The sequence below is a fragment of the Ahaetulla prasina genome, chromosome 1 (assembly GCF_028640845.1).
Source record: "Ahaetulla prasina isolate Xishuangbanna chromosome 1, ASM2864084v1, whole genome shotgun sequence".
In the NCBI taxonomy this organism is placed as follows: Eukaryota; Metazoa; Chordata; class Lepidosauria; order Squamata; family Colubridae; genus Ahaetulla; species Ahaetulla prasina.
The window spans coordinates 305,346,097-305,370,050 of NC_080539.1; the positions used below are offsets into that span (position 1 = coordinate 305,346,097).

At 44.3% G+C, this 23,954-nt stretch overlaps 1 protein-coding gene across 2 annotated transcripts; it reads left to right on the top strand.

The window, feature by feature from the left end:
- Positions 1-24: 24 nt before the first annotated feature.
- Positions 25-22,115, top strand: OIP5 (Opa interacting protein 5). Of its 2 annotated transcripts, none has more exons than XM_058162060.1 (5): positions 25-503; positions 2,727-2,793; positions 6,858-6,977; positions 11,336-11,417; positions 20,874-22,115. In XM_058162060.1, the coding sequence occupies exons 1-5, from the start codon at positions 170-172 to the stop codon at positions 21,024-21,026; spliced, it is 756 nt and encodes a 251-aa protein (XP_058018043.1). In that variant the 5' UTR covers positions 25-169; the 3' UTR covers positions 21,027-22,115. The 2 variants fall into 2 exon arrangements, with proteins under 2 accessions (XP_058018043.1, XP_058018044.1); XM_058162061.1 differs by having other exon boundaries at positions 30-443.
- The last annotated feature ends 1,839 nt before the right edge of the window (positions 22,116-23,954 follow it).

Consider the following 23,954-nt stretch of genomic DNA (forward strand, 5'->3'; position numbering starts at 1 on the left):
GCAACTCGATTAGGTAAAAGCGAAAGACGAACAGGCGTCTTCTCCAATGAGCGGGGAGAGAGAAGGGGGTGGTGGTCCTTACTAACCACCCGGACACGAGCTCAAAGGGGTGCAAATCGGCGTCGTAGGAAGACGGGAGCCAAGTTTGAATCTTTGGCGGGAGGCTGTGATGTCCATACGGAAAAAACTGCGGCTTTTGTTTGAGGAGCCCCAGGTGGGCGGCACAATCACGGTAGAGCGGGCAGAACCCGGGACGCGGTCCGGTTGCCAAGCCCAACGAAGCTCAACGAAGCGGGAGAGCCCCGGAGAGCGAGTCCTGGGCGCTCGGCGACTCAGGCTAGAGGACTGCGTGATCTATCAGTGCCGGCGCTGCCGGGTCGTATTAGGAGACTCGCTCCACTTGTGCGCGCACGAGGAGAAACTCCGCCTTTTTGTTTGTTTCAGTGAGTTGATCGGGTGTTTTGCCACGCAGAATGAACATACTAAAGTCGAAGTCCCAGGAGGTGCGAATCGGCGAAGTTTCGAGGGGCACCGAAAGTTAGTTAGTAAGGCAGTAGAAAAATGCGAGTCAATCTGCATCAAGGATGCTTATGGGGCTCTCGCTGGCTAGGACATACAGGCGTTGTGCTTGTTAAGTGTGAAACCGTCCGTGGCCATTTGTCTCCAGAAAGTGGAGGGGGTGTGTGCGTGCGTGTAAGAGCAAAACATCGTACTTGATTTAGACGCGTTTTCCTCTAACTAATTAGCATTAGCATAATTCGTCACTTTTCTCCCTGTAGAATTTGGATAAGCGTCATTTATGGCTGAGCCTTGAAATAATTAAAAAGAAACCTTGCAGCAGTCTATACTTGAAGGGCTGTCACAGAGGAGGGGGCCAATTTATTCTTCATAGCACCTGAGGGCAGGACAAGAAGCAGTAGGTGGAAGCTTGTCAGGGAGATCCTACTTAGAAATAAGGAATTTCCTGACAGTGAGAATGATTAATCAATGCAACAGCTTGCTTCCCGGAACTACGGGTGCCTCATTACTGGAGGTTTTCAAGAAAAGATTGGAGAACCATCTGTCTGGGATGGTATGAATGAATGAATATGAATGAATATTTTAATTTGTATACCGCCCTTCTCCCGAAGGACTCAGGGCGGTGAACAGGCAGATAAAATACAGATATACACAATAATTAAAACATCCCTTAAAAAACTGATTTAAATTTGCCCAAATATTAAAATAACATACACCCCCATATAAGGACTCCTGCCTTGGCTGGACTTCTAGGTTGGACTAGAAGACCTCTGAAGTCCCTTCTAGCTGTATGATTCTTTTTTTTTTTTTTTGTTTACATTTATACCCCGCCCTTCTCCGAAGACTCAGGGCGGCTTACAGTGTATAAGGCAATAGTCTCATTCTATTTGTATATTTTTTTACAAAGTCAACTTATTGCCCCCCCAACAATCTGGGTCCTCATTTTACCTACCTTATAAAGGATGGAAGGCTGAGTCAACCTTGGGCCGGGCTCGAACCTGCAGTAATTGCAGGCTTTGTGTTCTTAATAACAGGCTGTTCTTAATAACAGGCCTTACCAGCCTGCGCCATTCACCGCCATTCTATCGCCTTGAATAGTATCCAGACACCCACTGGCAACTAATGCAGCTCATAAAGCAATAATGTTATAAGTACCAAATAGCTGACATTATTTACAACTTGTGCAGCTGCATCCTGTACCAGCTGAAGTTTTTTAATGTTATTTAGGGGCAGCTCCGTATAGAGTGTACTGCAATAATTCAAAGGGAGGTCATGAGAACATGAATGAGCATAATTTATTGCACAACCTGAAGGTGTGCAAAGGCCCTTTTAATCACGGCTATCACCTGCTCTTCTAGGAGAAGCCAAGAATACAAGAAGAGCCCCTCGGATTGATTCCCAAGTCAGTCTTGAGGCAATGCTACCTCATCTAGGACCAGATGTAGAAAAATCTTGGCACCGGAAGGCCCAAGCACCTATGTGTCTGATGTACAAGTAGCATATAAATTACTGTAATAAATAAGAGCAGGCTAGTTTGTTTAGAGCACAATAGGAATTGCAGATTGGTTCTTTTCTTGAATGTGGTTACTGTCACTTTATTTTTTATTGAGAGATAAATACAATACATTTGGAAGGGAAAGTTTATTCAGGAATAAATCAAATCAAATCAAATGCACAACACGTGTACCATGAGATTGAATGAGCCTCCCTTGGTGCAGCCCCCCCGCCCCCGAAACACAGAATATATCTCAATAAATAAAAGAAAAAGAAATCCCTAAACCCAAATAAGTAATAACTAGCACACATTCCCATATAGATATGTATATAACATCATATTATATTACACCCGTATGAACATGTTGCATGTTGCATAGGGACAGTGTACGACATCCAAAAGTCAGGTGGTGTATGTGTGTCATCTACCAATAGCTGTCTCTTCTTGCAACCCAAGAGTCTAGAAAGATTGTGGGCTGTTTTGTTTGATGGGGTTTTGTTTTCTTTTTTGCAAAATCAAAAAGTATTGTTGCCTAAACTAAAAAGTAATAGTTTTGAGAACCTTTTTATTGCTAATATGAAGACATAAAGTTGGTCAATTCTTGTTACAAAAATGATCCCAAAAAGTGAATTCTCCACTTGTGGGAAACCACTAAGACAAAAAAAAAAAGTTTGTATTGCTGATATTCCAGTGCTGCTTTTATTTTCTGCAGAGGTCACAAAAGATGTTGTTGTGGAAGACAACTTGATAGTCTGTGTTGAAGGAGACCTCATTGGTTGGTGAGTATCTTTTTGAAAACCTTTCCAATGTTTACTTGTGATTTAGTTAAGTGTTTTGAATGCCTGTAAGACAACAATGTAACCTTAAAACACATGCAGATTTTTTTTACCAAAAAATCCTAATCCAAATATGCTAAGAGAAGGAAAGCATTTTTGCCTTTACTCTAGAAATTTTCTACCTTTATCATATTTAAAATAACATACTTAAATTTCAAATGCTCTATCTGATTTTTCATATGGAGTTTTTGCCATAGATCTTATGTATCACATTTCATTGACAGTGTGATTGCTAACATTCTTAGTTTTTTGAATGCTCATCTCCTTCAGAGTTCATCCTTACCTGGTAACCATTTTTTGATATCATGTCTTCATGGAATTGTCTCATATCCAACCAAAAATGGCCATATATGAACATTGTCTTCATCTATTCCACTGTTAAAGCCATATTTTACATCTTCAGACACAAATTTTGCCATAGATCTTACCTAGCATACTTAATATTCTTAATGTAATACCACTGCTCCATGAGCTACATTGGCTGTCAGTCTGCTTCCATGTGTAATTCAAGGTGTTGGTAATCATCTGTAAGCCCTTCATGGCATGGGTCCAGGTTACTTGAGGGACTGTCTCATCTCAAAGGGATTCACCTGTCCCATCCGTGCCAGCAGAAGAGGCATGCTATGGACCCCTGTCAGCCTGATTATTTCCGTGGGAGGGATCCAGGAAAATGGCCTTCTTTGCCCTTTCACCTGCCCTGTGGAACATCTTGCCCCTGGTGCGAGGTGGGCCCCGACCCTCCTGATCTTCCGAAAGAACCTAAAAACCTTTCTCTGCCATTTAACTTGGACCCCTGTGGGTATCACTGTGGAGGTGGTTGATCGATTAACAACAGATCCAACCCCCATCTTTTAATTGGATTGTGGTATTCTGAATTTTATATTAACTTATGTTTTTAGTTTATATAGTTTGTTTTTTTATGATTATAAGTCGTTCAAAATTATCTTGAGGTAAGATAGGTAGGCGACTGATAAATTTTATAAATAAATAAATCAAACAAATAGGGGATAATCTGGTTTACATTAATCAGCTATGGACATTCTCCCTCTGCTCTGGTGTTGAGATGTGCCCTCCATGGTCAGTATAGCTGCAGGAGACAGTGGCCTGCATCACTGCTTTCTGAAGCACTTGCCAAGTGTCAGCTCCTTATAAACAGGCTTACTGTTCTAAAGTTATCTAAGTTTAGACTATGTTTATGATTCTTGAACTGTTTACTATTTCTGTTGGGGTCCTCATGGAAATTGGTTTTTCACCAATAACGTGATGGGCAGTTCAATAGAGGTCTTGGTCAGTGCCTGGAATGTACTTATGGACCTCAACCCATACTCATGGATTTGGCAGGAAAAGCCCAATATGTATATACCGTATTTCCCCAAAATAAGACCCTGTCTTATATTTTTTTGAACCCTGAAATAAGCACTTGGCCTTATTGCCATGTGCTCAAAAGCCCGATTGGGCTTATTATCAGGGGATGTCTTATTTTGGGGGAAACAGGGTATATCAGCTGTAAAAAACAAGAGAGTAAAATAAAAATACAAAAGTCCCGAAAGAATAAAAGTATTACTGATTGATGTTCTATGATTGCAAATTCTTTTACAAGTGCAGAACCAAGAGCTAATTACTCATGAGGCTCAAGATACACAGATTGTAGGACTTCCGGTTAACATCCTGGCGCTATCGGATGCAAACAGCAGGGCTCTGCGATATCACACTGAATCCCCTCATTGGAGGGCCCAATAAGGGGCTAAAGTCACCCTGCAGGGGTGACAAAGAGTGGAGGGGTGCCCTGTAGGTCAAGGAGAATGGCGGCTGTCCTGCTTGACCCAAGGCTAATTCCCTCTCAGCCAACAATAAAGTGGAGTGGCAGCTGTGAAGCCAGGGTAGGCAAAGAAACAAAGAATGTGCTGGAGTGTTGTGGATGAACAGTGACTAGAACTGGTGAGGTGACTTTTTTTACCTAAAACCCACCCCAAAGAAAATTACCATATTTTTTGGACTATAAGATGCACTGGAGTATAAGACACACCTTAGTTTTTGGGGAGGAAAATAAGAAAAAAACTGATTGGGGTGGATCAGCCTCCCGGAATACCCCCAATCAGCTGTTCCCAGAGGTGAACTTTAGCAACAGGTTCATTGGTTGTGAGCTCTATGCCTTGCTTTTTTTTTAGCCTCTCAAACAGAGGTTTCAGAGGCTTTTTTCAGCCTCTGAAACCTCTGTTTCAGAGGCTGGGTGGGGCTACATTGGGTGTATAAGACACACCCAAATTTTCACTCTCCCTCAATAGGGGGGGAAAGGTGCATCTTATACTCAGAAAAATACAGTAACTCTGGAAAAGAGACTCTGAAAAGTTTGTTTAAGAGGCAAACAACTACATAGAGAAAAATTACAGACCCAAATGAGAAGATTTTAAGAAGAGAGAGCAAAACCTTTAAAAGATTAGATCTCTCATTTTTACTGGCAATAAGGCATTTTAAAATCTGGAATTACTTGTCAGAATTTTGATTATCTGTTTGAATGAATACAAACAGAACCTGTTAGAATTTGTGCAATGTTGAAATTAAGCTGAAAGTGCCACCTATTGGTAAATGAAATAGACAGTATACTCTTACAACCCTGGGAAAAATACTGATAAAATAGAGGAGAAAGTGGAAATAACACCTGGAGGATTGCTGTGGTATCTGTTGCTCTATACTTATCTGCTCCAAGACTACTAGAGTTTTAATGGTGAAAATACGGAAGACATCTAATTAAAGTGACTTTCAAATCAGGAGTTATGATTGAACTTATAGAGTAGACTTTAGGAGACATTCCTGGATTACCTAAAAAGAGCTAAACTGACTAACTATGGAACATAAAGAACTATATTACTGTATTCCCTGAGGAGAAATGTCTGGACTTAGTAAATGGTTTTCAGGTCAACTTTTTGAGATCAAAGATAATTGAGATTCTGGGGCAGTGATAGACCACTGACAGACTATTAAGCTATACTGGGACTTTTTAAAGGAAGATGTTTCAGCAGGAAGAAATAAGTGGGTTTCAAAAAGAAATGATGTCGAAGTTTCAAAGCATTTATATCTTGACAAGGAATCACAGGGAGATAATGGATTTAATGAATAACATAAATGGGAAATTAGAAAGTGCTCCACAAGGGATAATGACTAATGATCAAAAAGCCCAGGAAAAAGAGGAGATAATAAAGAGACGAGGGGAAAAGATAAAATGGACAAATCAACAAATAAAACAAGATAAGAAAGAGAAGGCAATAAAAACTTACAAAGCAATTCAGGGACAATACATGCTAAAAGACCAAAAAATGATATTGGATAAATAAAGATATCTTTGAAAAGAAAATAGAGATTTGGGCAGATCCTCTGGAGGCTTCGCAGTAAAAGATAGTAGAGATGGAAGAAATACTTAAGCTAACCAGGAAAGATAGAGATAGAGATGAAGACTCAAGGGAGGAATTTGGGAGGCAAGTTAAAAAACGAACAAGAATTGAAATATTAAAACGGGCAAGAGATGATGGATAGAGGAAATGTTATGTAACAAGATTAGCTTTATTAGGAGCTAGAACAGGCAGAAACAAGAAATAGGGAGAATAGTATGCGTATTTTTATATAATATACTAAAAGTAATAGCTAGATATAAAGATTAGATGTTGAAAGATGGTGACACTATGTTTTAATGATATTGTTATTGTCATTGGAATGGGAAACTAAAATGTTGAACAACTAAATAATGAAGGCCTATATTTTATCACAAATACGTATAATAACATAATTATATAAGTATCATCTAAATAACAAATAATAATACTATCATTACTACTTGTATTTAAATGAATGATACCCAGAGATGCCTCACTGTTCATGTATTGATATTGATATATTTTCATATATATTTTCATTGTGTGTGTGTGTGTGTGTGTGTATAAAGATACACAGACTGTAAAGATGTATGGAACATAATCTAGAATGTTTAACTGATTTCATGTTTTTTTTTCCAGCACCTACAACACATTGCATTGTCAGTCCTGTCAACTAGACATTGGCTTTATCCTCTATAGTTCAAAGTCACTGGCTTACCTGCGAAGCCTCTTTTGCCTTTTTAAGGACAAGATCACATGGTTAGTGTTCTTCAAATGCATATTGGTATTCAAATTATGTTGGTATATATGTATTAATATAAAGGGTAATCTACTGACTGATATAAATATGGTCAAGTTCAGATACAGAATTGAAAACTTTAATAAAAGGCATCTAGAATGCTTAAGACCTAATGTATTTCAAAAAGGCCAAGGTCTTGCTTGTTTTGGCTGTTAGTATCTTGTATATGCAGTCTTTGGCTGTTATATCAAAATATTTAGTTATATTGTACAAAAAAAAATTTCAATGTTTATCTCACCAAGAGTTTATCCCTAGCTGGTAATAATTTTTTGATGTCATGTGCTTAGAAAGTTGTCCTCATTTCATATCCAACCCAAAACAGACTTATATAAGAGTTGTCTTTAGCTGTTCAAATTTTAAAGTTATATTTTGCACCAGATTCAGATTTTCCAATAGATCTTATCTAGCATACTTCATTGACAATATGGTTGCTAATATGAATAGAACTGGGTTACTTTAATCAGCTATGAATATACTTCTGCTCTGGCCATATAGCTGCAGGAAAGACAGAGGCAGTGTCGTGTCCCACTCCTCCGCTGACGGCCGGGTCAGGGAAATCCGAAGCAGGCATGCCTCTGCAGCTCTGCCAAAGTCCTAGCAAAGTTCTCAAGGCAGGCAGGAGACCAGAAAGTGATTTCAGCAAGATAAGGTAGACTTTGCCTGACTCAGAGAATGCCAGAAAGCAGATCCTTTATATAGGCCATGGGGTGTGGCTACATGACTCAGCACTTATCCCGGCCTGCCCCTCCCTTCCTTCTGTTAACGCCGCTTATCAATTCTCCTGAAGCGAGGGTCACTCCAGTCTGCAGCTGTTGGTAATTGACCTTCCTCAGGCTCACATGCTGTGGGGGAGGGGGAGGGGTCTAGTTGCTCCGTTTGCCTGGGCATGGAGCCAGGGCTGGGGGCTGGAGGCGCTTCTTCTTCCTCAGCCTGTCTGGGCATGGAGCCAGGGCTGGGTCTGGGAGGCATGCTAGGACATTCCTCAGTGTTCGGAAGCAGATAAGAAGGCCCCGGCTGCGGGGAAAGCGGACGAGGCACAACAGGCAGCACCCTGCAGTGCTAGACATTTGTCTAGAAATAGAAGTAGCATTCTCTTAAAGTTCTAGTCCTGTACTGTATAGTTTAAACCATCATGGATACCTTACATCACGTGTGTCAAACTTGATTTCATTGAGGGTCACATTAGGGTTGTGTTTGACTTCGGAAAGCTGGAGTTGTGGTAGTGTGTGGCCAGGGGTGGGCATGGGCAGGGGTGGGCATGGCTATGGTGGGTGTTTGACCACAGGCTCAAGATACATTTTTTTCCTTTTCTTTCTTTCCACAGTTCTTTAACCATTATCCTATCTCTTCTACCAGATATTACTGGCAAACATTTGTTACTTATTATTCATACTCCACTAAACGTTTTATTTCTAAATTTATACCTCATTATTTAATAGTAAATTGGTTTTCAAGGCAGAAAGGCTATTTCTACTATTGTATTTTTATTATTCAGCTAATAATAAAAATACAGTAGATAAATAACATGATAAAACAGCATGATAAAATTTCCAGGATAGTAAATAGAAATGGCTGTCAATTATAGATTGATTGCAGATTAAATGGACCTACTGTCAACTTGCGAAGCATTCCTGACCTGCTCTCGAGTTGCCCTAGATAGGGGGATGGGAAAACCGAGCTTCACAGCTGCATTGAGGAACTTGCATTTCAGTCAAAACAAAGCACATTCCAGCAGCGTCAAGGTCATCTCCAGGGGGGCCCACAGTGGCCTGAGGGAATGACTTCTACAACCAGTGTAATTGCTTTGTTGGGGAGTATATAACAGAAACAGAATTGGAAGGGACCTTGGAAGTCATCTAGTCCAACCCCCTGCTCACACAGGAGACCTGTACTAGGGATTCGAACTGCCGACCTTTCTGATCGACAAGCTCAGTGTCTCAGCCACTGAGCCGCCTATGTGACTGATGACACACCTTGGGGGGAGGGGGAAACAGGGTCAGCCAAGGTGCAAATTAAGTGAGGTCAGAGTTGGCTTCACTTGGTTCGTACCCACATGAAGCTCCTAATAAGTTACTGGATTTCTTTTGAAGCTTGGCTTGAGGCTCATGATTGGTCGGGAACCCTGACACCTACAGTATGTAAAATCTGGTATTAAACTGTAGTATTAACATAGGATGTTGCTTGTTTTCTATCCGGATCAGGCACTTACTTGAGGCCACATAATTGTAATCCAGTCCAATCCTCCTCCAAAATTGGGCCATGGAAAGATCCTGCGCGGCCCCCACAGGGTCCATTTTTTGCCTCCTGCAGCACTCTGCTGGTCGAAAATGGGTCATGCTGCTGAAGGCTGTGGAGGCTGAAAATGTGTGGCCCATTTTTGGCCGGCAGAGTGCTACTTGAGGCCAGGGAGGCCAAAAATGGCCCTTGGGGGGCCTCCACACGGCCCATTTTTGGCTGGCAGAGTGCTGCAGCAGGCTGAAAATAGGCTGTGTGGGGCACCACAAGCACTCATTTTGGCCAGCAGAGGCACCGCTGGCCATTCCTTTGATATTTCCAGGTAAGCAGAGTGCTGTGGAGGCCAAAAACGGGCCGCGTGTGGGCCGTCCAGAGCCTCTGTGCGGCCCATTTTCGGCCGGGAGAGTGCTGCAGGAGGCTATGTAGGCCAAAAATGGGCTGATCCTTTGATATTTCCAGGCCAGCTCTGCGGGCCAGATTTAAGCACCTTGTGCAGGGGTGAAATGCTCCTGATTGGGACCAGATCGCCTGATCTGGTAGCAATGGCAGTGGGTGGTTCGTAGAACCGGTAGCAAAAATTCCTGTGCCCCCCCCCCCACATGCCCAGCTGAGCCGTGCGATCATCAGAGTTTTTTTTTTTTTACTTTTAAAAGCATTTTTTTCTTTGGCTGAAAAAAACGCTTTTAAAACTAAAAAAAAAAGCCTCTGATGATCGTGCGGCTCAGCTGGGATCGCCAGAACCCTTTAGAAGCATTTTTTCTACAGCTTCTTCAGCCGAAGAGGTTGTAAAAAAAATGGTTTTAAAAGTAAAAAGTAAAAAAAAAAAGTTGGCCACACCCACCCACATTACCCCCACCACCACCAAGCCATGCCCACAGAGCCGGTAGTAACAAATTTTACATTTCACCCCTTACCCTGTGGCCACATCTGGCCCGCGGGCTTTGAGTTTGACACCCCTGCCTTACATCATTTTTGTCTTTTATTAATGGGGTTCATGTGATTGCACTTTTGCTTTTATTACTTTGAATTAGGGCAATGCCATTTTGGCTTTATGGCTTCATAGGGTATTTCCATGTGCCACCATTCACAATTGGACTTGTTGCCGGCCTTTCCATTTCTCTATAGTGGTAGTAAAGATAGAGCTCCTTTGTCAATTACGGTACTCTTTTCTACTTTACCTTGTGTCCCTACTTCATGTCTGCAACCTGTTAGCTAAGTGCTCTCAAAAAATGCACTAGATTTGCATTCAGGATTAATTAGTCTGCATTAACAGGTCACAAACTCAGAGCACCTAAGTACCTGCAGCTTGTTAATCAGATAACTGAATGTACCATTTCAAGAATTCCCTATGGTCACCTAACCCTTCTCCACATTTTAAGGATGGCAGCTGCTGATTTCTTTGATAGCGGTGGGTTTTTGTTAGAAGGGGCAGTAAAAACTTGGAGAATTTACCAAACACTATTCTTAAACACTATTCTTAAAAGGGACGTGGTGGCTCAGGGGCTAGGAGGTTGAGCTTGTCAATCGAAAGGTCGGCAGCTCGGCGGTTCGAATCCCTACTGCTGCCGTGTAACGGGGTGAGCTCCCGTTACTTGTCCCAGCTTCTGCCAACCTAGCATTTTCGAAAGCATGTAAAAATGCAAATAGAAAAAATAGGGACCACCTTTGGTGGGAAGGTAACAGCGTTCCGTGCACCTTTGGCGTTGAGTCATGCCGGCCACATGACTATGGAGATGTCTTCGGACAGCGCTGGCTCTTCGGCTTTGAAACGGAGATGAGCACCGCCCCCTAGAGTCGGCAACGACTAGCACGTATGTGCGAGGGGAACCTTTACCTTTACCTTATTCTTAAAACAGGACCACTTCAGTTGCCAGCTCCTTATTGTGACAGATGGCTCAGCAGTCAGAAAATATTATGCCAATGTATTTCTCTTCCGGCTCAGGGATTAATGGATAGCACTTTCCTGAAGTCTAATATTGTGTGTGTGTGTGGGGGGGGGGGGAATTCCCTGAGTTAAGCACTGTAAACTCTTCATTTTCTTTTTAATAAGTCAATATTAAAATATTTTTAACATTGGTTCTAGTTACTTGCTACAAACTACCGCTACAGTAGAAGCTTCAGAAGTAATCTGTCCTGTTGTGACCATAAAGGAACATGTAGAAAAAGTAAGTGTTTTCTGGCTTTAATTTTTTTAAATCTATATCTGTACAAATTGGAATTTATTTGTATTTATATGATTTATATTTATACTATAAGGAATGAAAAAAGATTATAGTAGAAAACATACAAGATACTCTGTCCTCTATTTAGTTTTTTTGGGTTTTGCCACAAGCAATAATAGATCAAAAATTGTTCCATGTGTAGATATGTCAGCATTAAGACACACACACCCCAAAAAGAATAGGGTGGGAAAAGATTGTGCTACAGTGGATCGCAAATGGCATGGAACATGTTGAAACAGACCAGGCTTACGTATCTAATTGTGACTTCATGGCAAATTCTAATATATAACTGTTTACTTTTCCATGCAATGTCCACTATGTAAATTAAAGATTCTTCTATAACTATAATATGAATCATAATGTTAGTTCAGGATTGGGAAAAACATAAAGGCCCATTTATGTTCTATCAGTTGAAGTGTTATGAAAATTTTTTACCAAATGGTGGCAGAGTTTATTGTCTCCCCACCCCCACATCCCCAAATTAAAGACTGGTTCCAATGGATTAAGGGTGGAAATAAGAATGAAGAACTTCCTTTCCCACTGGGTTAATACTTCGACAGGACAATCATGCCTTTTTTCCTGCTGGGGACTTGTGACTCTAGCCATGGGTAGTACTCTGTACTTGTAGCTCTATGGACCGGGTTGATTGTAGAGACGCCCCCTCTGCTGAGTCTCCCAGTTTCAACTCGGTCCAGAGCTTGTTTGGAAAAAGAAAGGGTTGCTCTTCAGCAAAAGAGTTTTTTTGCTGAAGTTAGAGGTTTGATTTCCTTTATTTTTCTTTTCCTTTTGCTTCTTATGTTTGATTGTGTCTCTCTCCCTTTCCTTGGTGCCATTTTTTTTTTCCTTCTCTTCTCCCCTATTCTCCTGATCGTGCTGGGTAAATCAGCTGGGCAGCGGTTTGAAGCGGCGGCCATTAGGGCGCACGCGAACACTGCAAAGAGCCTTTTTGCGGCGGTTCGGCCGCTTGCCTTAAAAATGTGCGTTTGAACTAGGGGACCCCAGAGGACATCCAGAGGGTCCTCCTTTAATCTACTTCGCTGAGAGAGCGCCAAAAAAGTGCCGCGTGGTAAGACTGCGGCGCTGAGTTGGTATCAACTCCGGTGGAGATTTTTAAAACGGAACTTCAGTCCCTGCAGTCTGGGAGCTGAGGACTTCTTTTTAAAACCCAGACTGTTTAAGGCCACCGCTCTCCTGAGAGGCTCAAGAGAGGGTGGATTCTGTAAGGCACCAAAGGCTGGCTCGGGCGTTAGAATTTCGCACCATTTTTGGGAGCCAATTGGGGGGCAGCTGGTTTCGGCGGCCATTTTGGGAGAGAACAGGCTGTTTTTGGGGGGTCCGGTTTCGGCCCTTCAGCCATCAGAGGAGCTTAGGTTGGATTATGGTATGCTCCTTAGGCCAAGACACAGCCGGGTCAGGCTGTTACAGCCAGTATTCATCCAATGTGATTCCAGATATTATGGCATATCTGCTGCAAGGTGCCTATCTACTGATTCCAGTCCTATGTACTTGGGACGGTTTTTTGGCACACCATTGACTCCAATAGCAGCTGGTTTCAGCTTGCAGGAGAGTCAAGCTGAATGGTGAGACCAGCACAAACTTACTGGAAGTTGACTGGCGGTTTCGCAGTCACACAGAAATCCTATCAGATATGCAGGAATTATGCCTTTGCAGAACCTCACATTCACAAGGTTCTGGCGACCAACATCCCTCATAGGCATAGAAGATACAGAAGGACAGCTGCAGAATGCCTTGGAAAGAAACTGACCAGGAGTCTCAAGGTAACAGTAAAATGAAAGCATTTTACGGTTCAGAGGAACCAACACATAGAGTGGCCTGTGGATTATTCCTTCTTGCCTGCCCCTGCAGAGGTAGAATACCAATCAAGAGTTTTGTCATCTTTTCCTGGGAGGTCCAGAGAAGAGATGTGCCATTCCAGGCCACACCAGGGGCTATCAGGTCCTCCTGATTCAGGGAGGTGGCAACCACAGGGACAGACAGGTCACTAACAGTCCAGCACAGGATTCTGAGGCTGGACCGAGAGAATTGGGGCTGATAGTCAGCTACATAGCATGAATTAACATAAAATAATAACAGAGTTGGTTGGGACTTTGGAGGTCTTCCAGTCCATACCCCTGCCCAGGCAGGAAGCCCTACACCATTTCAGAAAAATGGCTATCCTACATTGTCTTAAGGATCCCAGTGTTGGAGCGTTCACAACTTCTGCAGCAAGTTGTTCCAATTATTGATTGTTCTAACTGTCAGGAAAATTCTTCTTAGTTCGTCATATATATGGCTCATATATAGGAACTCCTTAGACTTCATATACAGGGCTCAGCGGTACACTGGCTGAACTCTTTAACAGGAAAGCTACCACTACAGGTATTTATTTATTTATTTATTTATTTATTTATTGTTTATATTTATATACCGCCCTATCTCCCAAAGGACTCAGGGCGGTTTACAGGCATTTAAAAGCAATAAATACAATCTAAAAACAATTAAAAAACTTATTCAAAAGCCTAATAATTAAAAATATAAAAAATTAAAACCCAAGTTAAAACCCACAAACTAAAATCTAACTCAGTCCTGCGCAGTTAAATAGGTATGTTTTAAGCTCATGCGGAAGGTCCAAGGTCCGGAAGCTGACGAAGTCCTGGGGCAGTTCATTCCAGAGGGTGGGAGCCCCACAGAGAAGGCCCTTCCTGGGCGTCGCCAGGCAACATTGCCTCGCTGACGGCACCCTGAGGAGTCCCTCTCTGTGAGAGCGCACGGTCGGTGAGAGGTATTCGGTAGCAGTAGGCGGTCCGTAGATAACCCGCCCTATGCCATGGAGTGCTTTAAAGGTGGTCACCAAAACCTTGAAGCGCACCGGAAGGCCACAGGTAGCCAGTGCAGTCTGCGAGGATGGGTGTTATCACGGGAGCCACGAGGGCTCCTCTATCACCAGCGCAGCCGCATTCTGACTAACTGCAGCCTCCGGATGCCCTTCAAGGGAGCCCCATGTAGAGAGCATTGCAGTAATCCAGGCGAGACGTCACGAGTGCGTGGGTGACTGTGCACAGGGCATCTCGGTCCAGAAAGGCGCAACTGGCGCACCAGGCGAACCTGGTAAACGCTCTCCTGGAGACGGCCGTCAAATGATCTTCCAAAGACAGCCGTTCGTCCAGGAGGACGCTAAGTTGCGCACCTCCATCGGGGCCAATGACTCGCCACCGATGGTCAGCCGCGATTTAGCTGACTGTACCGGGATGCCGCATCCACAGCCACTCTGTCTTGGAGGATTGAGCTTGAGCCTGTTTCTCCCCATCCAGACCCGTCGGCCTCCAGACACCGGGACAGCACTTGATAACCGTTGGGGTGGTCCGCGTGGAAAGGTACAGCTGGGTGTCATCCGCATACAGCTGATACCTCACGCGAAACCACTGATGATCTCACCCAGCGGCTTCATGTAGATGTTAAACAGAAGGCGAGAGGATCGACCCTGCGGCACCCCACAAGTGAGGCGCCTCGGGCCGACCTCTGCCCCTGTCAACACCGACTGCGACGGTCGGAGAGATAGGAGGAGAACCACCGATAAACGGTGCCTCCCACTCCCAATCCCTCCAGCCGGCGCAGCAGGATACCATGGTCGATGGTATCGAAAGCCGCTGAGAGGTCTAATAGGACCAGGGCAGAGGGATAACCCCTATCCCTGGCCCTCCAGAGATCATCCACCAACGCGACCAAAGCCGCTCTGTGTTGTAACCGGCCGGAAACCGGACTGGAACGGGTCTAGATAGACGGTTTCATCCAGGTGCAGGGAAACTGATATGCCACCATACTCTCTACAACCTTCGCCGCGGCGGGTTGGAGACCGGACGATAATTACCTAAAACAGCCGGGTCCAGGAAGGCTTCTTAAGGAGGGTCTCACCACCGCCTCTTTCAAGGCGGCCGGAAAGACACCTCCACCAAAGAAGCGATCGAATCGCCTGAGCCAGCCTCGTGTCACCTCCTGAGTGGCCAGCACCAGCCAGGAGGGCACGGGTCCAGTAAACACGTGGTGGCATTCAGTCTACCCAACAACCTGTCCATGTCCTCGGAGCCACAGGGTCAAACTCATCCCAGACAATGTCACCAAGACCACCCTCGGACGCCTCACCTGAGTCACCGCAATCTTGGTCCAACCCGTCCCAAGCTGAACGATTTTATCATATAGATAACGTTAAACTCCTCAGCACGCCCCTGCAGCGGGTCATCCCGCCCCTGGTGAAGAAGGGAACGAGTCACCCGGAACAGGGCGGCTGGGCGGTTATCTGCCGGCGCAATGAGGGAGGAGGCGAGCAACGCCTCGCTTCCCTCAATGCCACTAGGTAAGTCCTTGTATAGGACTTCACTAGTGTCCGATCAGCCTCTGAACGGCTAGACCTCCAGGAACTCTCTAGGCGCCTTCTCCGCGCTTCATCCCCTCAGCTCCTCGGAGAACCAAGGAGCCGGTTGGGACCCGCGCCGGGTCAGAGGCCGCAAAGGCACGACACGATCTAAGGCCCCGCGCGGCCCGTTCCCAGGCCGCAACAAGTTCCTCAGCCGTGCCGTGAGCCAGACCCTCAGGGAATGGCCCAAGCTCCGTCCGGAACCTCTCCGGGTCCATCAGGCGCCTGGGACGGAACCAACGCATCGGCTCCGTCTCCCTGCGGTGTTGGGTGGCGGTCAGAAAGTCTAGCCGAAGGAGAGAGTGATCTGACCATGACAAAGGTTCGATGACTATTTCCTTTAAGTCCAGATCTCTCAACCACTGACCAGAGACAAAAATCAAATCGAGTGTACCACCCCCAGTGTGGGTAGGGCCATCAACTACTTGCGTCAGGTCCAAGGCCGTCATGGAAGCCGTGAACTCCCGAGCTGCTGTCGATGACGAGCCGGAAGAAGGCAAGTTAAAGTCCCCCATGACTAAAAGTCTGGGGGTTTCAACTGCCACCCCAGCAAGCACCTCCAGGAGCTCGGGCAGGGCAGCTGTCACGTAGCAAGGAGCCAGGTACGCGACCAGCAAGCCCATCTGACATCTATGGCCCCACTTCACAAGGAGGGATTCACACCCGACAATCTGAGGTACAGTGGTCTCCCTCGGCTCCAGACTCTCTCTAATCACAACCAAGACCACCTTGAGGTAGTCCTCAATGGAGTCCTAAAATATGACTGAAGGTTTGGCTTGAGGTAGAGTCAATTCTGACTCGTTAGCGACAAGGTCAGGTCCAAGGATTCCTCTCTATGGAGAGGGAAAGTGGGATCAGAGTCATCAGATGAGGAAAAGGTTCTGTATGATCAGCCCGGTTATGGGTTGTTGTGGCTCCATGGTCACGCGATGTCTACTGGACAAAAGCCATCCTTTAAACAGGGTGCCCTTCGCAACTGAATAACAGAGCAGCTTGGCAGGTTCTGGATCAGTCCGGTCCTCAAGGCCGGCCAGAGAGGCGGAGGTCATTCCTGCTCCGCATTTGGTTTGAAGGTTATCCAAAAGCAGTGGGTCTCTCCGGGCACTTATCACATCTGGCATCTTTTGAATGACAATTTTTTATCCATCGCCAACCTTGGCAGAGCTACTCAAGGTCCGGATCTGGAGGAACTGGTGTTAGCCTTATCATTGTCAGCAACAACATTGCCTGAACCAGAAGAAGTGCTGACGCCAGATAACTAAGTTGGAATGGCCTCTTGACAGGCTCACCAGGTGGGGCCGGGGGGACAGAGCTGCAATGGCAGCTTCTCTTTTCGCCAGAGCCTTGATACTGTGGCTCAAGTGGCCACAAGGTTAGGTACCAACAAAGGACAGCAGGGTCCACCAGTTTCCAGAGAGTGTGGTAACAGCAGCATTGGAGAGCTCAAGGATAGAAAGAGATATTGCCAGCAATAGGAAGCCAGAAGGAGGCACGGGTGCTTTGGCCTTCTAGACCTATCATTTTTTACAGGGGATCAGGCAGCTGGATACCAGAGAACCAGTTCCAAGGTCAGTCGGAACAGGCAGGTCAGATTCCCTGACAGGACCAAGGCTCAAGGACTGGAATAGATATGGCGCTCAATCCAAGAGTCATTCCAAGAAGGGGACAGTTGCTCCTTCGTCGAACTGTGGACTACGCTATCATTGGGGGTCAACCAGGCCGCTGCGCAAACCTACATGAGGCCACAACCTTGGGCACTGGGGTAAGGGAGACCTTTTGTCAGGGCTCTCCCTTGAACCTCCCAGAGTACCTCTGCAGTTTCTGGTGCGGTAGAGGTCTCGAGATGCAACAAAGTGACAGTTCAGGGGCACCGCTCTTCAGCATTGGCTGCTACTGGAGCAGTGGAGACCGTCCCTCAATCAGAAGGGAGATGAATTATCAGGGTTGTTGGTCTGGAGAAAACCTCGGGGGGACGGCGACCTTCTGAACCAAAGGGTTTAATTCAGGCAGTGGAAGGTCAGGATACACTCCGCTCAATTCTACAGATCGTACGGCAGGGGGGACTCTTGACATCTATCGATCTGAGGGAAGCATATCTGCTTCAGATACATTGAGATTATCGAGGGTATCCGAGAGTCTGTTACGACAGGCAGCTCCCACAGTATCGAGCCCTTCTTTTGGTCAGGCATCAACTCCCGGGGTCTTCACAAAGATCTTAGCGACACTGGGGGCGTTTCTACAGAGCAGGTCTATTCACCTTCCGGCTTACCTGGAAGATATCCTGGTGCGATCCAGGTCCAGGGAAGCAGAGATGGAAAATAGGAGGGTGATAGACAGCTGGAGGCAAGGAGGACACATTCACTTGTCAGGTATCCCCATATCAGAGAGACTGAAGGATATCAGGGACCTGATCGTTCATAGGACACCAGTCAGAAAGGTGTCATAACACAGATTCAACCCTGTTAGGCAGGTTGATAGCATGCACAGGGTGGCACCTGGACCAGGTTCATGTCAGGCCCCTACAGTGGTTCTTGGAAATGTTCGGAGGTCAGGGATAGCCACCTCCAGAGTCAGGAAGGACTCCAGGACTGTTAGATCGTCCTTCCGCTAGTGGATGTTCAGACAGAGAGCCAGGGGCTGTCTATGGTAACCAGGAGTGGAAAACAGGGACCATTGACGCCAGTCTCGTATTAGAATCTCAGGGTCTGAATCAGTAGCCAGAAGGTCTGGCCCGATCAGAGGTACAGAGAAGCATGAAGGGGTAGTACTGGAAGGCAGCCGGATGGGCGCTTAGGCAGTCCAGACTTCCCCTCAAACACCAACAGGTGTTGCTTATGATAGACCATACCAGGTCTAGGCCCATATCAATAGACCAGGGGTAGAGGAGGTAGATGAGGGGTAGATAAGGTAGTCTGAGGTGGAGACAATTCTGGTCACAGGGCAGAGCGCATTCTTGTTCCCTCAGGCGGAGCATATAATAGGGACAGACTATGTCACAATAGATTGGCTAGGCAGGGCACCCATAGACAACTCAGAGTGGCACCTGCTGCAGCTTGGCCCAAGGAGAGGGCAAAGAGGTCAGACGGCTGTCACTCATCCATCAGCTCCAGTTTCCACAGGTTCCGGACCATGGAGTGGAGAGAGTTGGTGCCCTTCGTGGCCAGAGGCCACAAGATCTCTGGTAGGACTTCTCCCCCCCACAATGTGGTCACAGAGGCGGGGCAGGATGTTACAGCACAGAGCAGTGAGTGTTATTGCTCCATACTGGTCCAGACATCGGTAGACCGTGGATCTGGTGAGTTTGCTCAGCGCACAGACAGAGAAAATACCATCAACAGGGTCACACTTAGTCAAGGATAGATTCTTATCCAGGGATACAGTGGACTGCTGGGCGGTTGAGGGGAGCCTGCTGGAAGGACGGAACTTCTCCTCAGCAGCAATAGAATGCTTACAAGCAGCCAGAGGTCTGTCCAGGAGAAGGATCCAGGACCCTACCTGATGTACTTCAGTGTATGGAGCGCGGCCCAGAGGAGCAGGCTGACCAGATTAAGGTACTGCAATTCGGGAAGTTATTACAGGCAGGGTTGGAGAAAGGGCTATCCCTGCTGCCAGGCGTTGGCAGAGGACAGCCATTATGTCAGTTTAGTGGGGAAACAGAACTTCAATATCTCAGGCTCCAGAGGTGAGGCCTTCTTCACAGTGGGCCACTAGGGAGGCAGGCGGTAGTCCACCATTATTCCATATGGACTCTTCAGAAGGATTGCAGGACCTTACCAGAGAGCCGTTGAATTCATGGAGGGTTAGACGGCGAATTGTTTCAGGTACATACACTTCCAGGGGCCTTTACATGGGCCAGGAGGATAGCGGGGTTGGCTGCATGTTGAGGCGACACAGTGTATTACATTCAGGCCACGGGGTGTTAAACTAGAACAGGCCTCAGGACAGAGGTTCGATGGGGTCTTTCAGACCATATTCAGACAACCCGGACATTAGTTGCAGGGCGACTTCTTTGTCTCATATGTACCACCTACATGGGGACTACAACTTAGTGCCACTGAGGTGGACAGATTGATACATACCACGATTGCCCGGGCCCACGAGGCATAGACATTACCACATCACAGGGCAGTTATGGCTCATTCAAACAGATGTGCGGCCATGGAGATCGGCAGGGCAGCAACATGGTCAACTCCATCGATTGTCAGCCATCATTATAGTCTCGGTGCTTCCGCCTGTATGGAAGCTGCACTAGTCATCAGGTACTACAACAAGTTGGAGACGCCCACTGGAGAGGACCAGAAGATGGCCCACCCTTGAGGGCTGTCAGCTTTGGTAAGTCCTATGGCTGGAGTCACGAGTCCCCAGCAGGAAAAAGGGTGTTGGTCCTACCTGATACACCCATTTTATGATGGGGACGAGTGACTCCAGCCCCACCCTGAACCTGGGGTCTGGTCAAGGGGGACGTCCGTGGGTGTCATTACAGGTGCGATATTGGCATGGTATCCTGTGACATCGCAGGATGTCGTTGAAACTGGGAGACTCAGCAGAGGGGGCGACTCTATAATCTCTACAATCAACCCGGTCCATAGAGCTACAAGGACAGAGTACTACCCATGGCTGGAGTCACTCGTCCCCATCATAAAATGGGTGTATCAGGTAGGACCAACACCCTTTCAGTAACATTACTTCAGTGAGTGACCCTACAAAAGTGGGTGACTGAATTGCATTCCTCAGATGTTGCTCAGCTATGCTTCAGTTTAAAAAATTAAACTGAAGCTGTTCAATTAAACAAATTAACACTAAAATTCTCTTATTACTATATTATGCAGTTGAATACTGAAGGTATTAAAAGAAAGAATTCCATTTCTGCAGTACTGCTTATATGAATATTTTAAAGTTACAACATAACATTGGTCATTTTTAAAGTATTTGTAAAAAGTCAATTTGCTTGATATTCTGTACTACATTCTTTTTACACTTCTTTGTAGTTAAAACGAAGTCTTGTACAAGTTCATATGCGCATGGAATTGCTAATTAAGAAACTAGAAGAATTCAATCAACAGAGGATTATATATGAGAAGGAAGACTCCTTCTGTAAAGGAAGACCATATGGATACACAAATAGAAAGCTGAACAGTTAACTTTTTAGAGTTGCCTACCTCAACTAATTGTTTTATAATAATTTGTGTTTGTAACTGAAAATGTAAATTAATATGGCTTTAGACTGACAAATAGGTGATAAAAAATCCTTTCCTAGCACGCTCAAGGGCATATAATGTTTGAGCCTGAACAGCTATCCCAAATCATTTAACTCCTACATGCAAATATTTCTATATACTCTAACAAAAGCCTTTAAACATTGCATAACTGCTCTAAGATTGCATTGTGAATATATTGGAAACTAGATAGTCTAGCTGAAAGAAATAAACATTTACTTTGTGCATTCCTTTAGAGGTTATCTTGGTTTTGTTTACATTTGAGAAAAATATGTTCTCAGGACTCAGCTATAAATTGTGTTCAGTAACAATAAAATTGGTCAGAAGATGAAATATTTTAAATACTAGATTAACATTTTACCAGAAACATTTTAAATTATTGCCAAACTACCAAAAGTAACAATGTTTTGAGGAAATAACACTTTTTAATTATGGGGAAACCATTATGAAATCGCTAATGTGCATTGTAATGTGTTTGTTATGTTTTCCCTTTGTCAGAAGGCTTACAGGCAGAACACTCTTTCCCAGGTTATTGTACTTTCCAGATTGAAATATAGACGGCAGTGGATGTAGTATTTTTTTTCCAGCAAGTATGCATAGGATTTATATCCATAAAATATAAAAAAATGTTTTTTTAGTCAAACTGATCAGAATCAATTTAGTCAGTAGAAACAAATGCTTATAGTTTTTCTGCAGAACACCCTGAGGTAATTACTTCTTGCTGCCTAGTTTGGAAGTAGAAACTGAACAAGTTTCACTTTCCAATGAACAAGAATATAGGAGCTCTGATTAATTGTAATGATTACATGCAAGAATTCCAACAAGTACTTTACATAAGTATTTTTAGATATCCAATTTTTGGCAACAAACTCTTGGCCATTTCTTTCGTGAACATCCAGAAGCTTGTCTCTTGTGAACAGCAAGCACTCTGTACTGTTCATGCTTTTGATATTCATCAGTCTTTACTTCAGGTTAGTATACACACTAGGAATAACATTTCTGTACTTGTTCAGAGAATACACACAAAAACATCTGACCAAGTTTTAAAATATACAACTCAATGATTCTTTAACATAAACGCATTCCCTTTTATACTGAGGGCAAAGTGAAATGGTACAAGAGAATTTTGTACATTTAACTGTTTCTAGAAAAAAATGACACAGACATTTTAGTGCATTCTCAGCTCATGCTGCTTTATTGCTAAAAAATTATACACAGGTGCAGAGTTTCAAAGCTCATTTTTGAGCAATTATTCTTTGTCAAAAGAATACATTTAACACATTTCCCTTCCCCAAATATGCATAGATATAAAAGCAAGCTGCCATCTAGAAAATATTAGGTATATACATAAGACAAACTGTTCACATTGATATTGTATATAAGGGAGTAGATTATACTCTTGTCTTTTCTTATCCAGATGACTATCTGTTAGTAAAAGGCATACCTATTTGCTAATCATTTTGTAGGTTATCTTCAAGACTTAACTTTTGCTACCAATTCTTCCCAGTTTTCAAACACCAGAATAACATTTTATTTTGAAAAAAAAGTATATCCATTTAGTAGCCCAGTCTTAAATCCTACTCTTTATAGTTGAAACACCTGCAAACAATCTACAACAGAAGTCAACTTTGGAAGGAAAAATTTAGAAATGAGAAACTTTATTTCACTTGTTAAAATAGTTTGCAAGACTTCAATCACAACTTCAATGGGTCTACCAGTAGTAATATGAAATTACTGATTACTGCCAATGGCTGTACAAAAATATGGTTGGAAATGTGTATAACTGGGAAAGTTACAAAACCAAAAAAGCACAATTATGTCTTAACAAATATTCACTCCTAGAAAAAAGGTCAAATTTTGAGATACGCTGGTACTCAGATAAGCTAAGACTGCCTTTTTGCAAACTAGTGCAATCTAAAGATTCAAACTCGAGATTTCTTTTTTGCACATCTTAATAGGAAAAGTATGTGCCAACACAGACTTTGCTGCTATAATATTTCTAGTATCTACACGTTTTGCTGCACCAATTTTTCAAAATTGAGTCTTATCAATCCTCTAGATCAGGGATGTCAAACTTGATTTCATTGAGCGCCACATTAGGGTTGTGTCTGACCTTGGAGGTTGTGGGCAGGGTGGGCACAGCCCCCAGAGCTTTTTTTGCTGGCAGAGGGCTGCAGGCCATTACAGCCAAAAACGGGGTGGGGGGTACATGTTGCCACCACCCCCCAATCGGTTTTTGCTTGCAGAGGCACTGCGGAGCCAGTCCTTCAGTGTTTCCAGGCTGGCCCCACAGGCCAAATCTAAGCACCCCACGGGCTGCATCCAGCCCACAGGCCGTGAGTTTGACACCCCTGCTCTAGATGATAAAAAAAGCTACACCCTATTTAAATACAGCTTGAACAAATAGTTAAATATCTCCAATTTTCATAATATAAGTTATTATTATTGCTGGTTTGAAACCAGTTCATTTTAATCCAGCTGCCAAAGTGATGGGGGGGGGGGAGAGATTGAAAAGCTACACCTGTCTTAGAAAGAATTAATACCTGAAAAGTATGGACAGCTTACTCATTTTAATTACTCATTGTTTTTAGCTGCAACAGGCTCTGGCTAAATTTACTATCTCTATTTAAAAATAACCACAAACCCTAAACTGCTTAGATCATTTTTATTGCCCCATTTGGGATTTATATATTCCCTTTTCTGCGCTCTGAAACTCTGCACCTTTTTGTTTGTACAACTGCAGCAACCAAGAAACCCAAATTGCCATTAACCAGGTTCATATCATGTAGGCTCATGAGCTGCTACGAACTTGGCAAGAGGCTAAAAGGGTTCGTTCTACTGATTCCTTTTTCT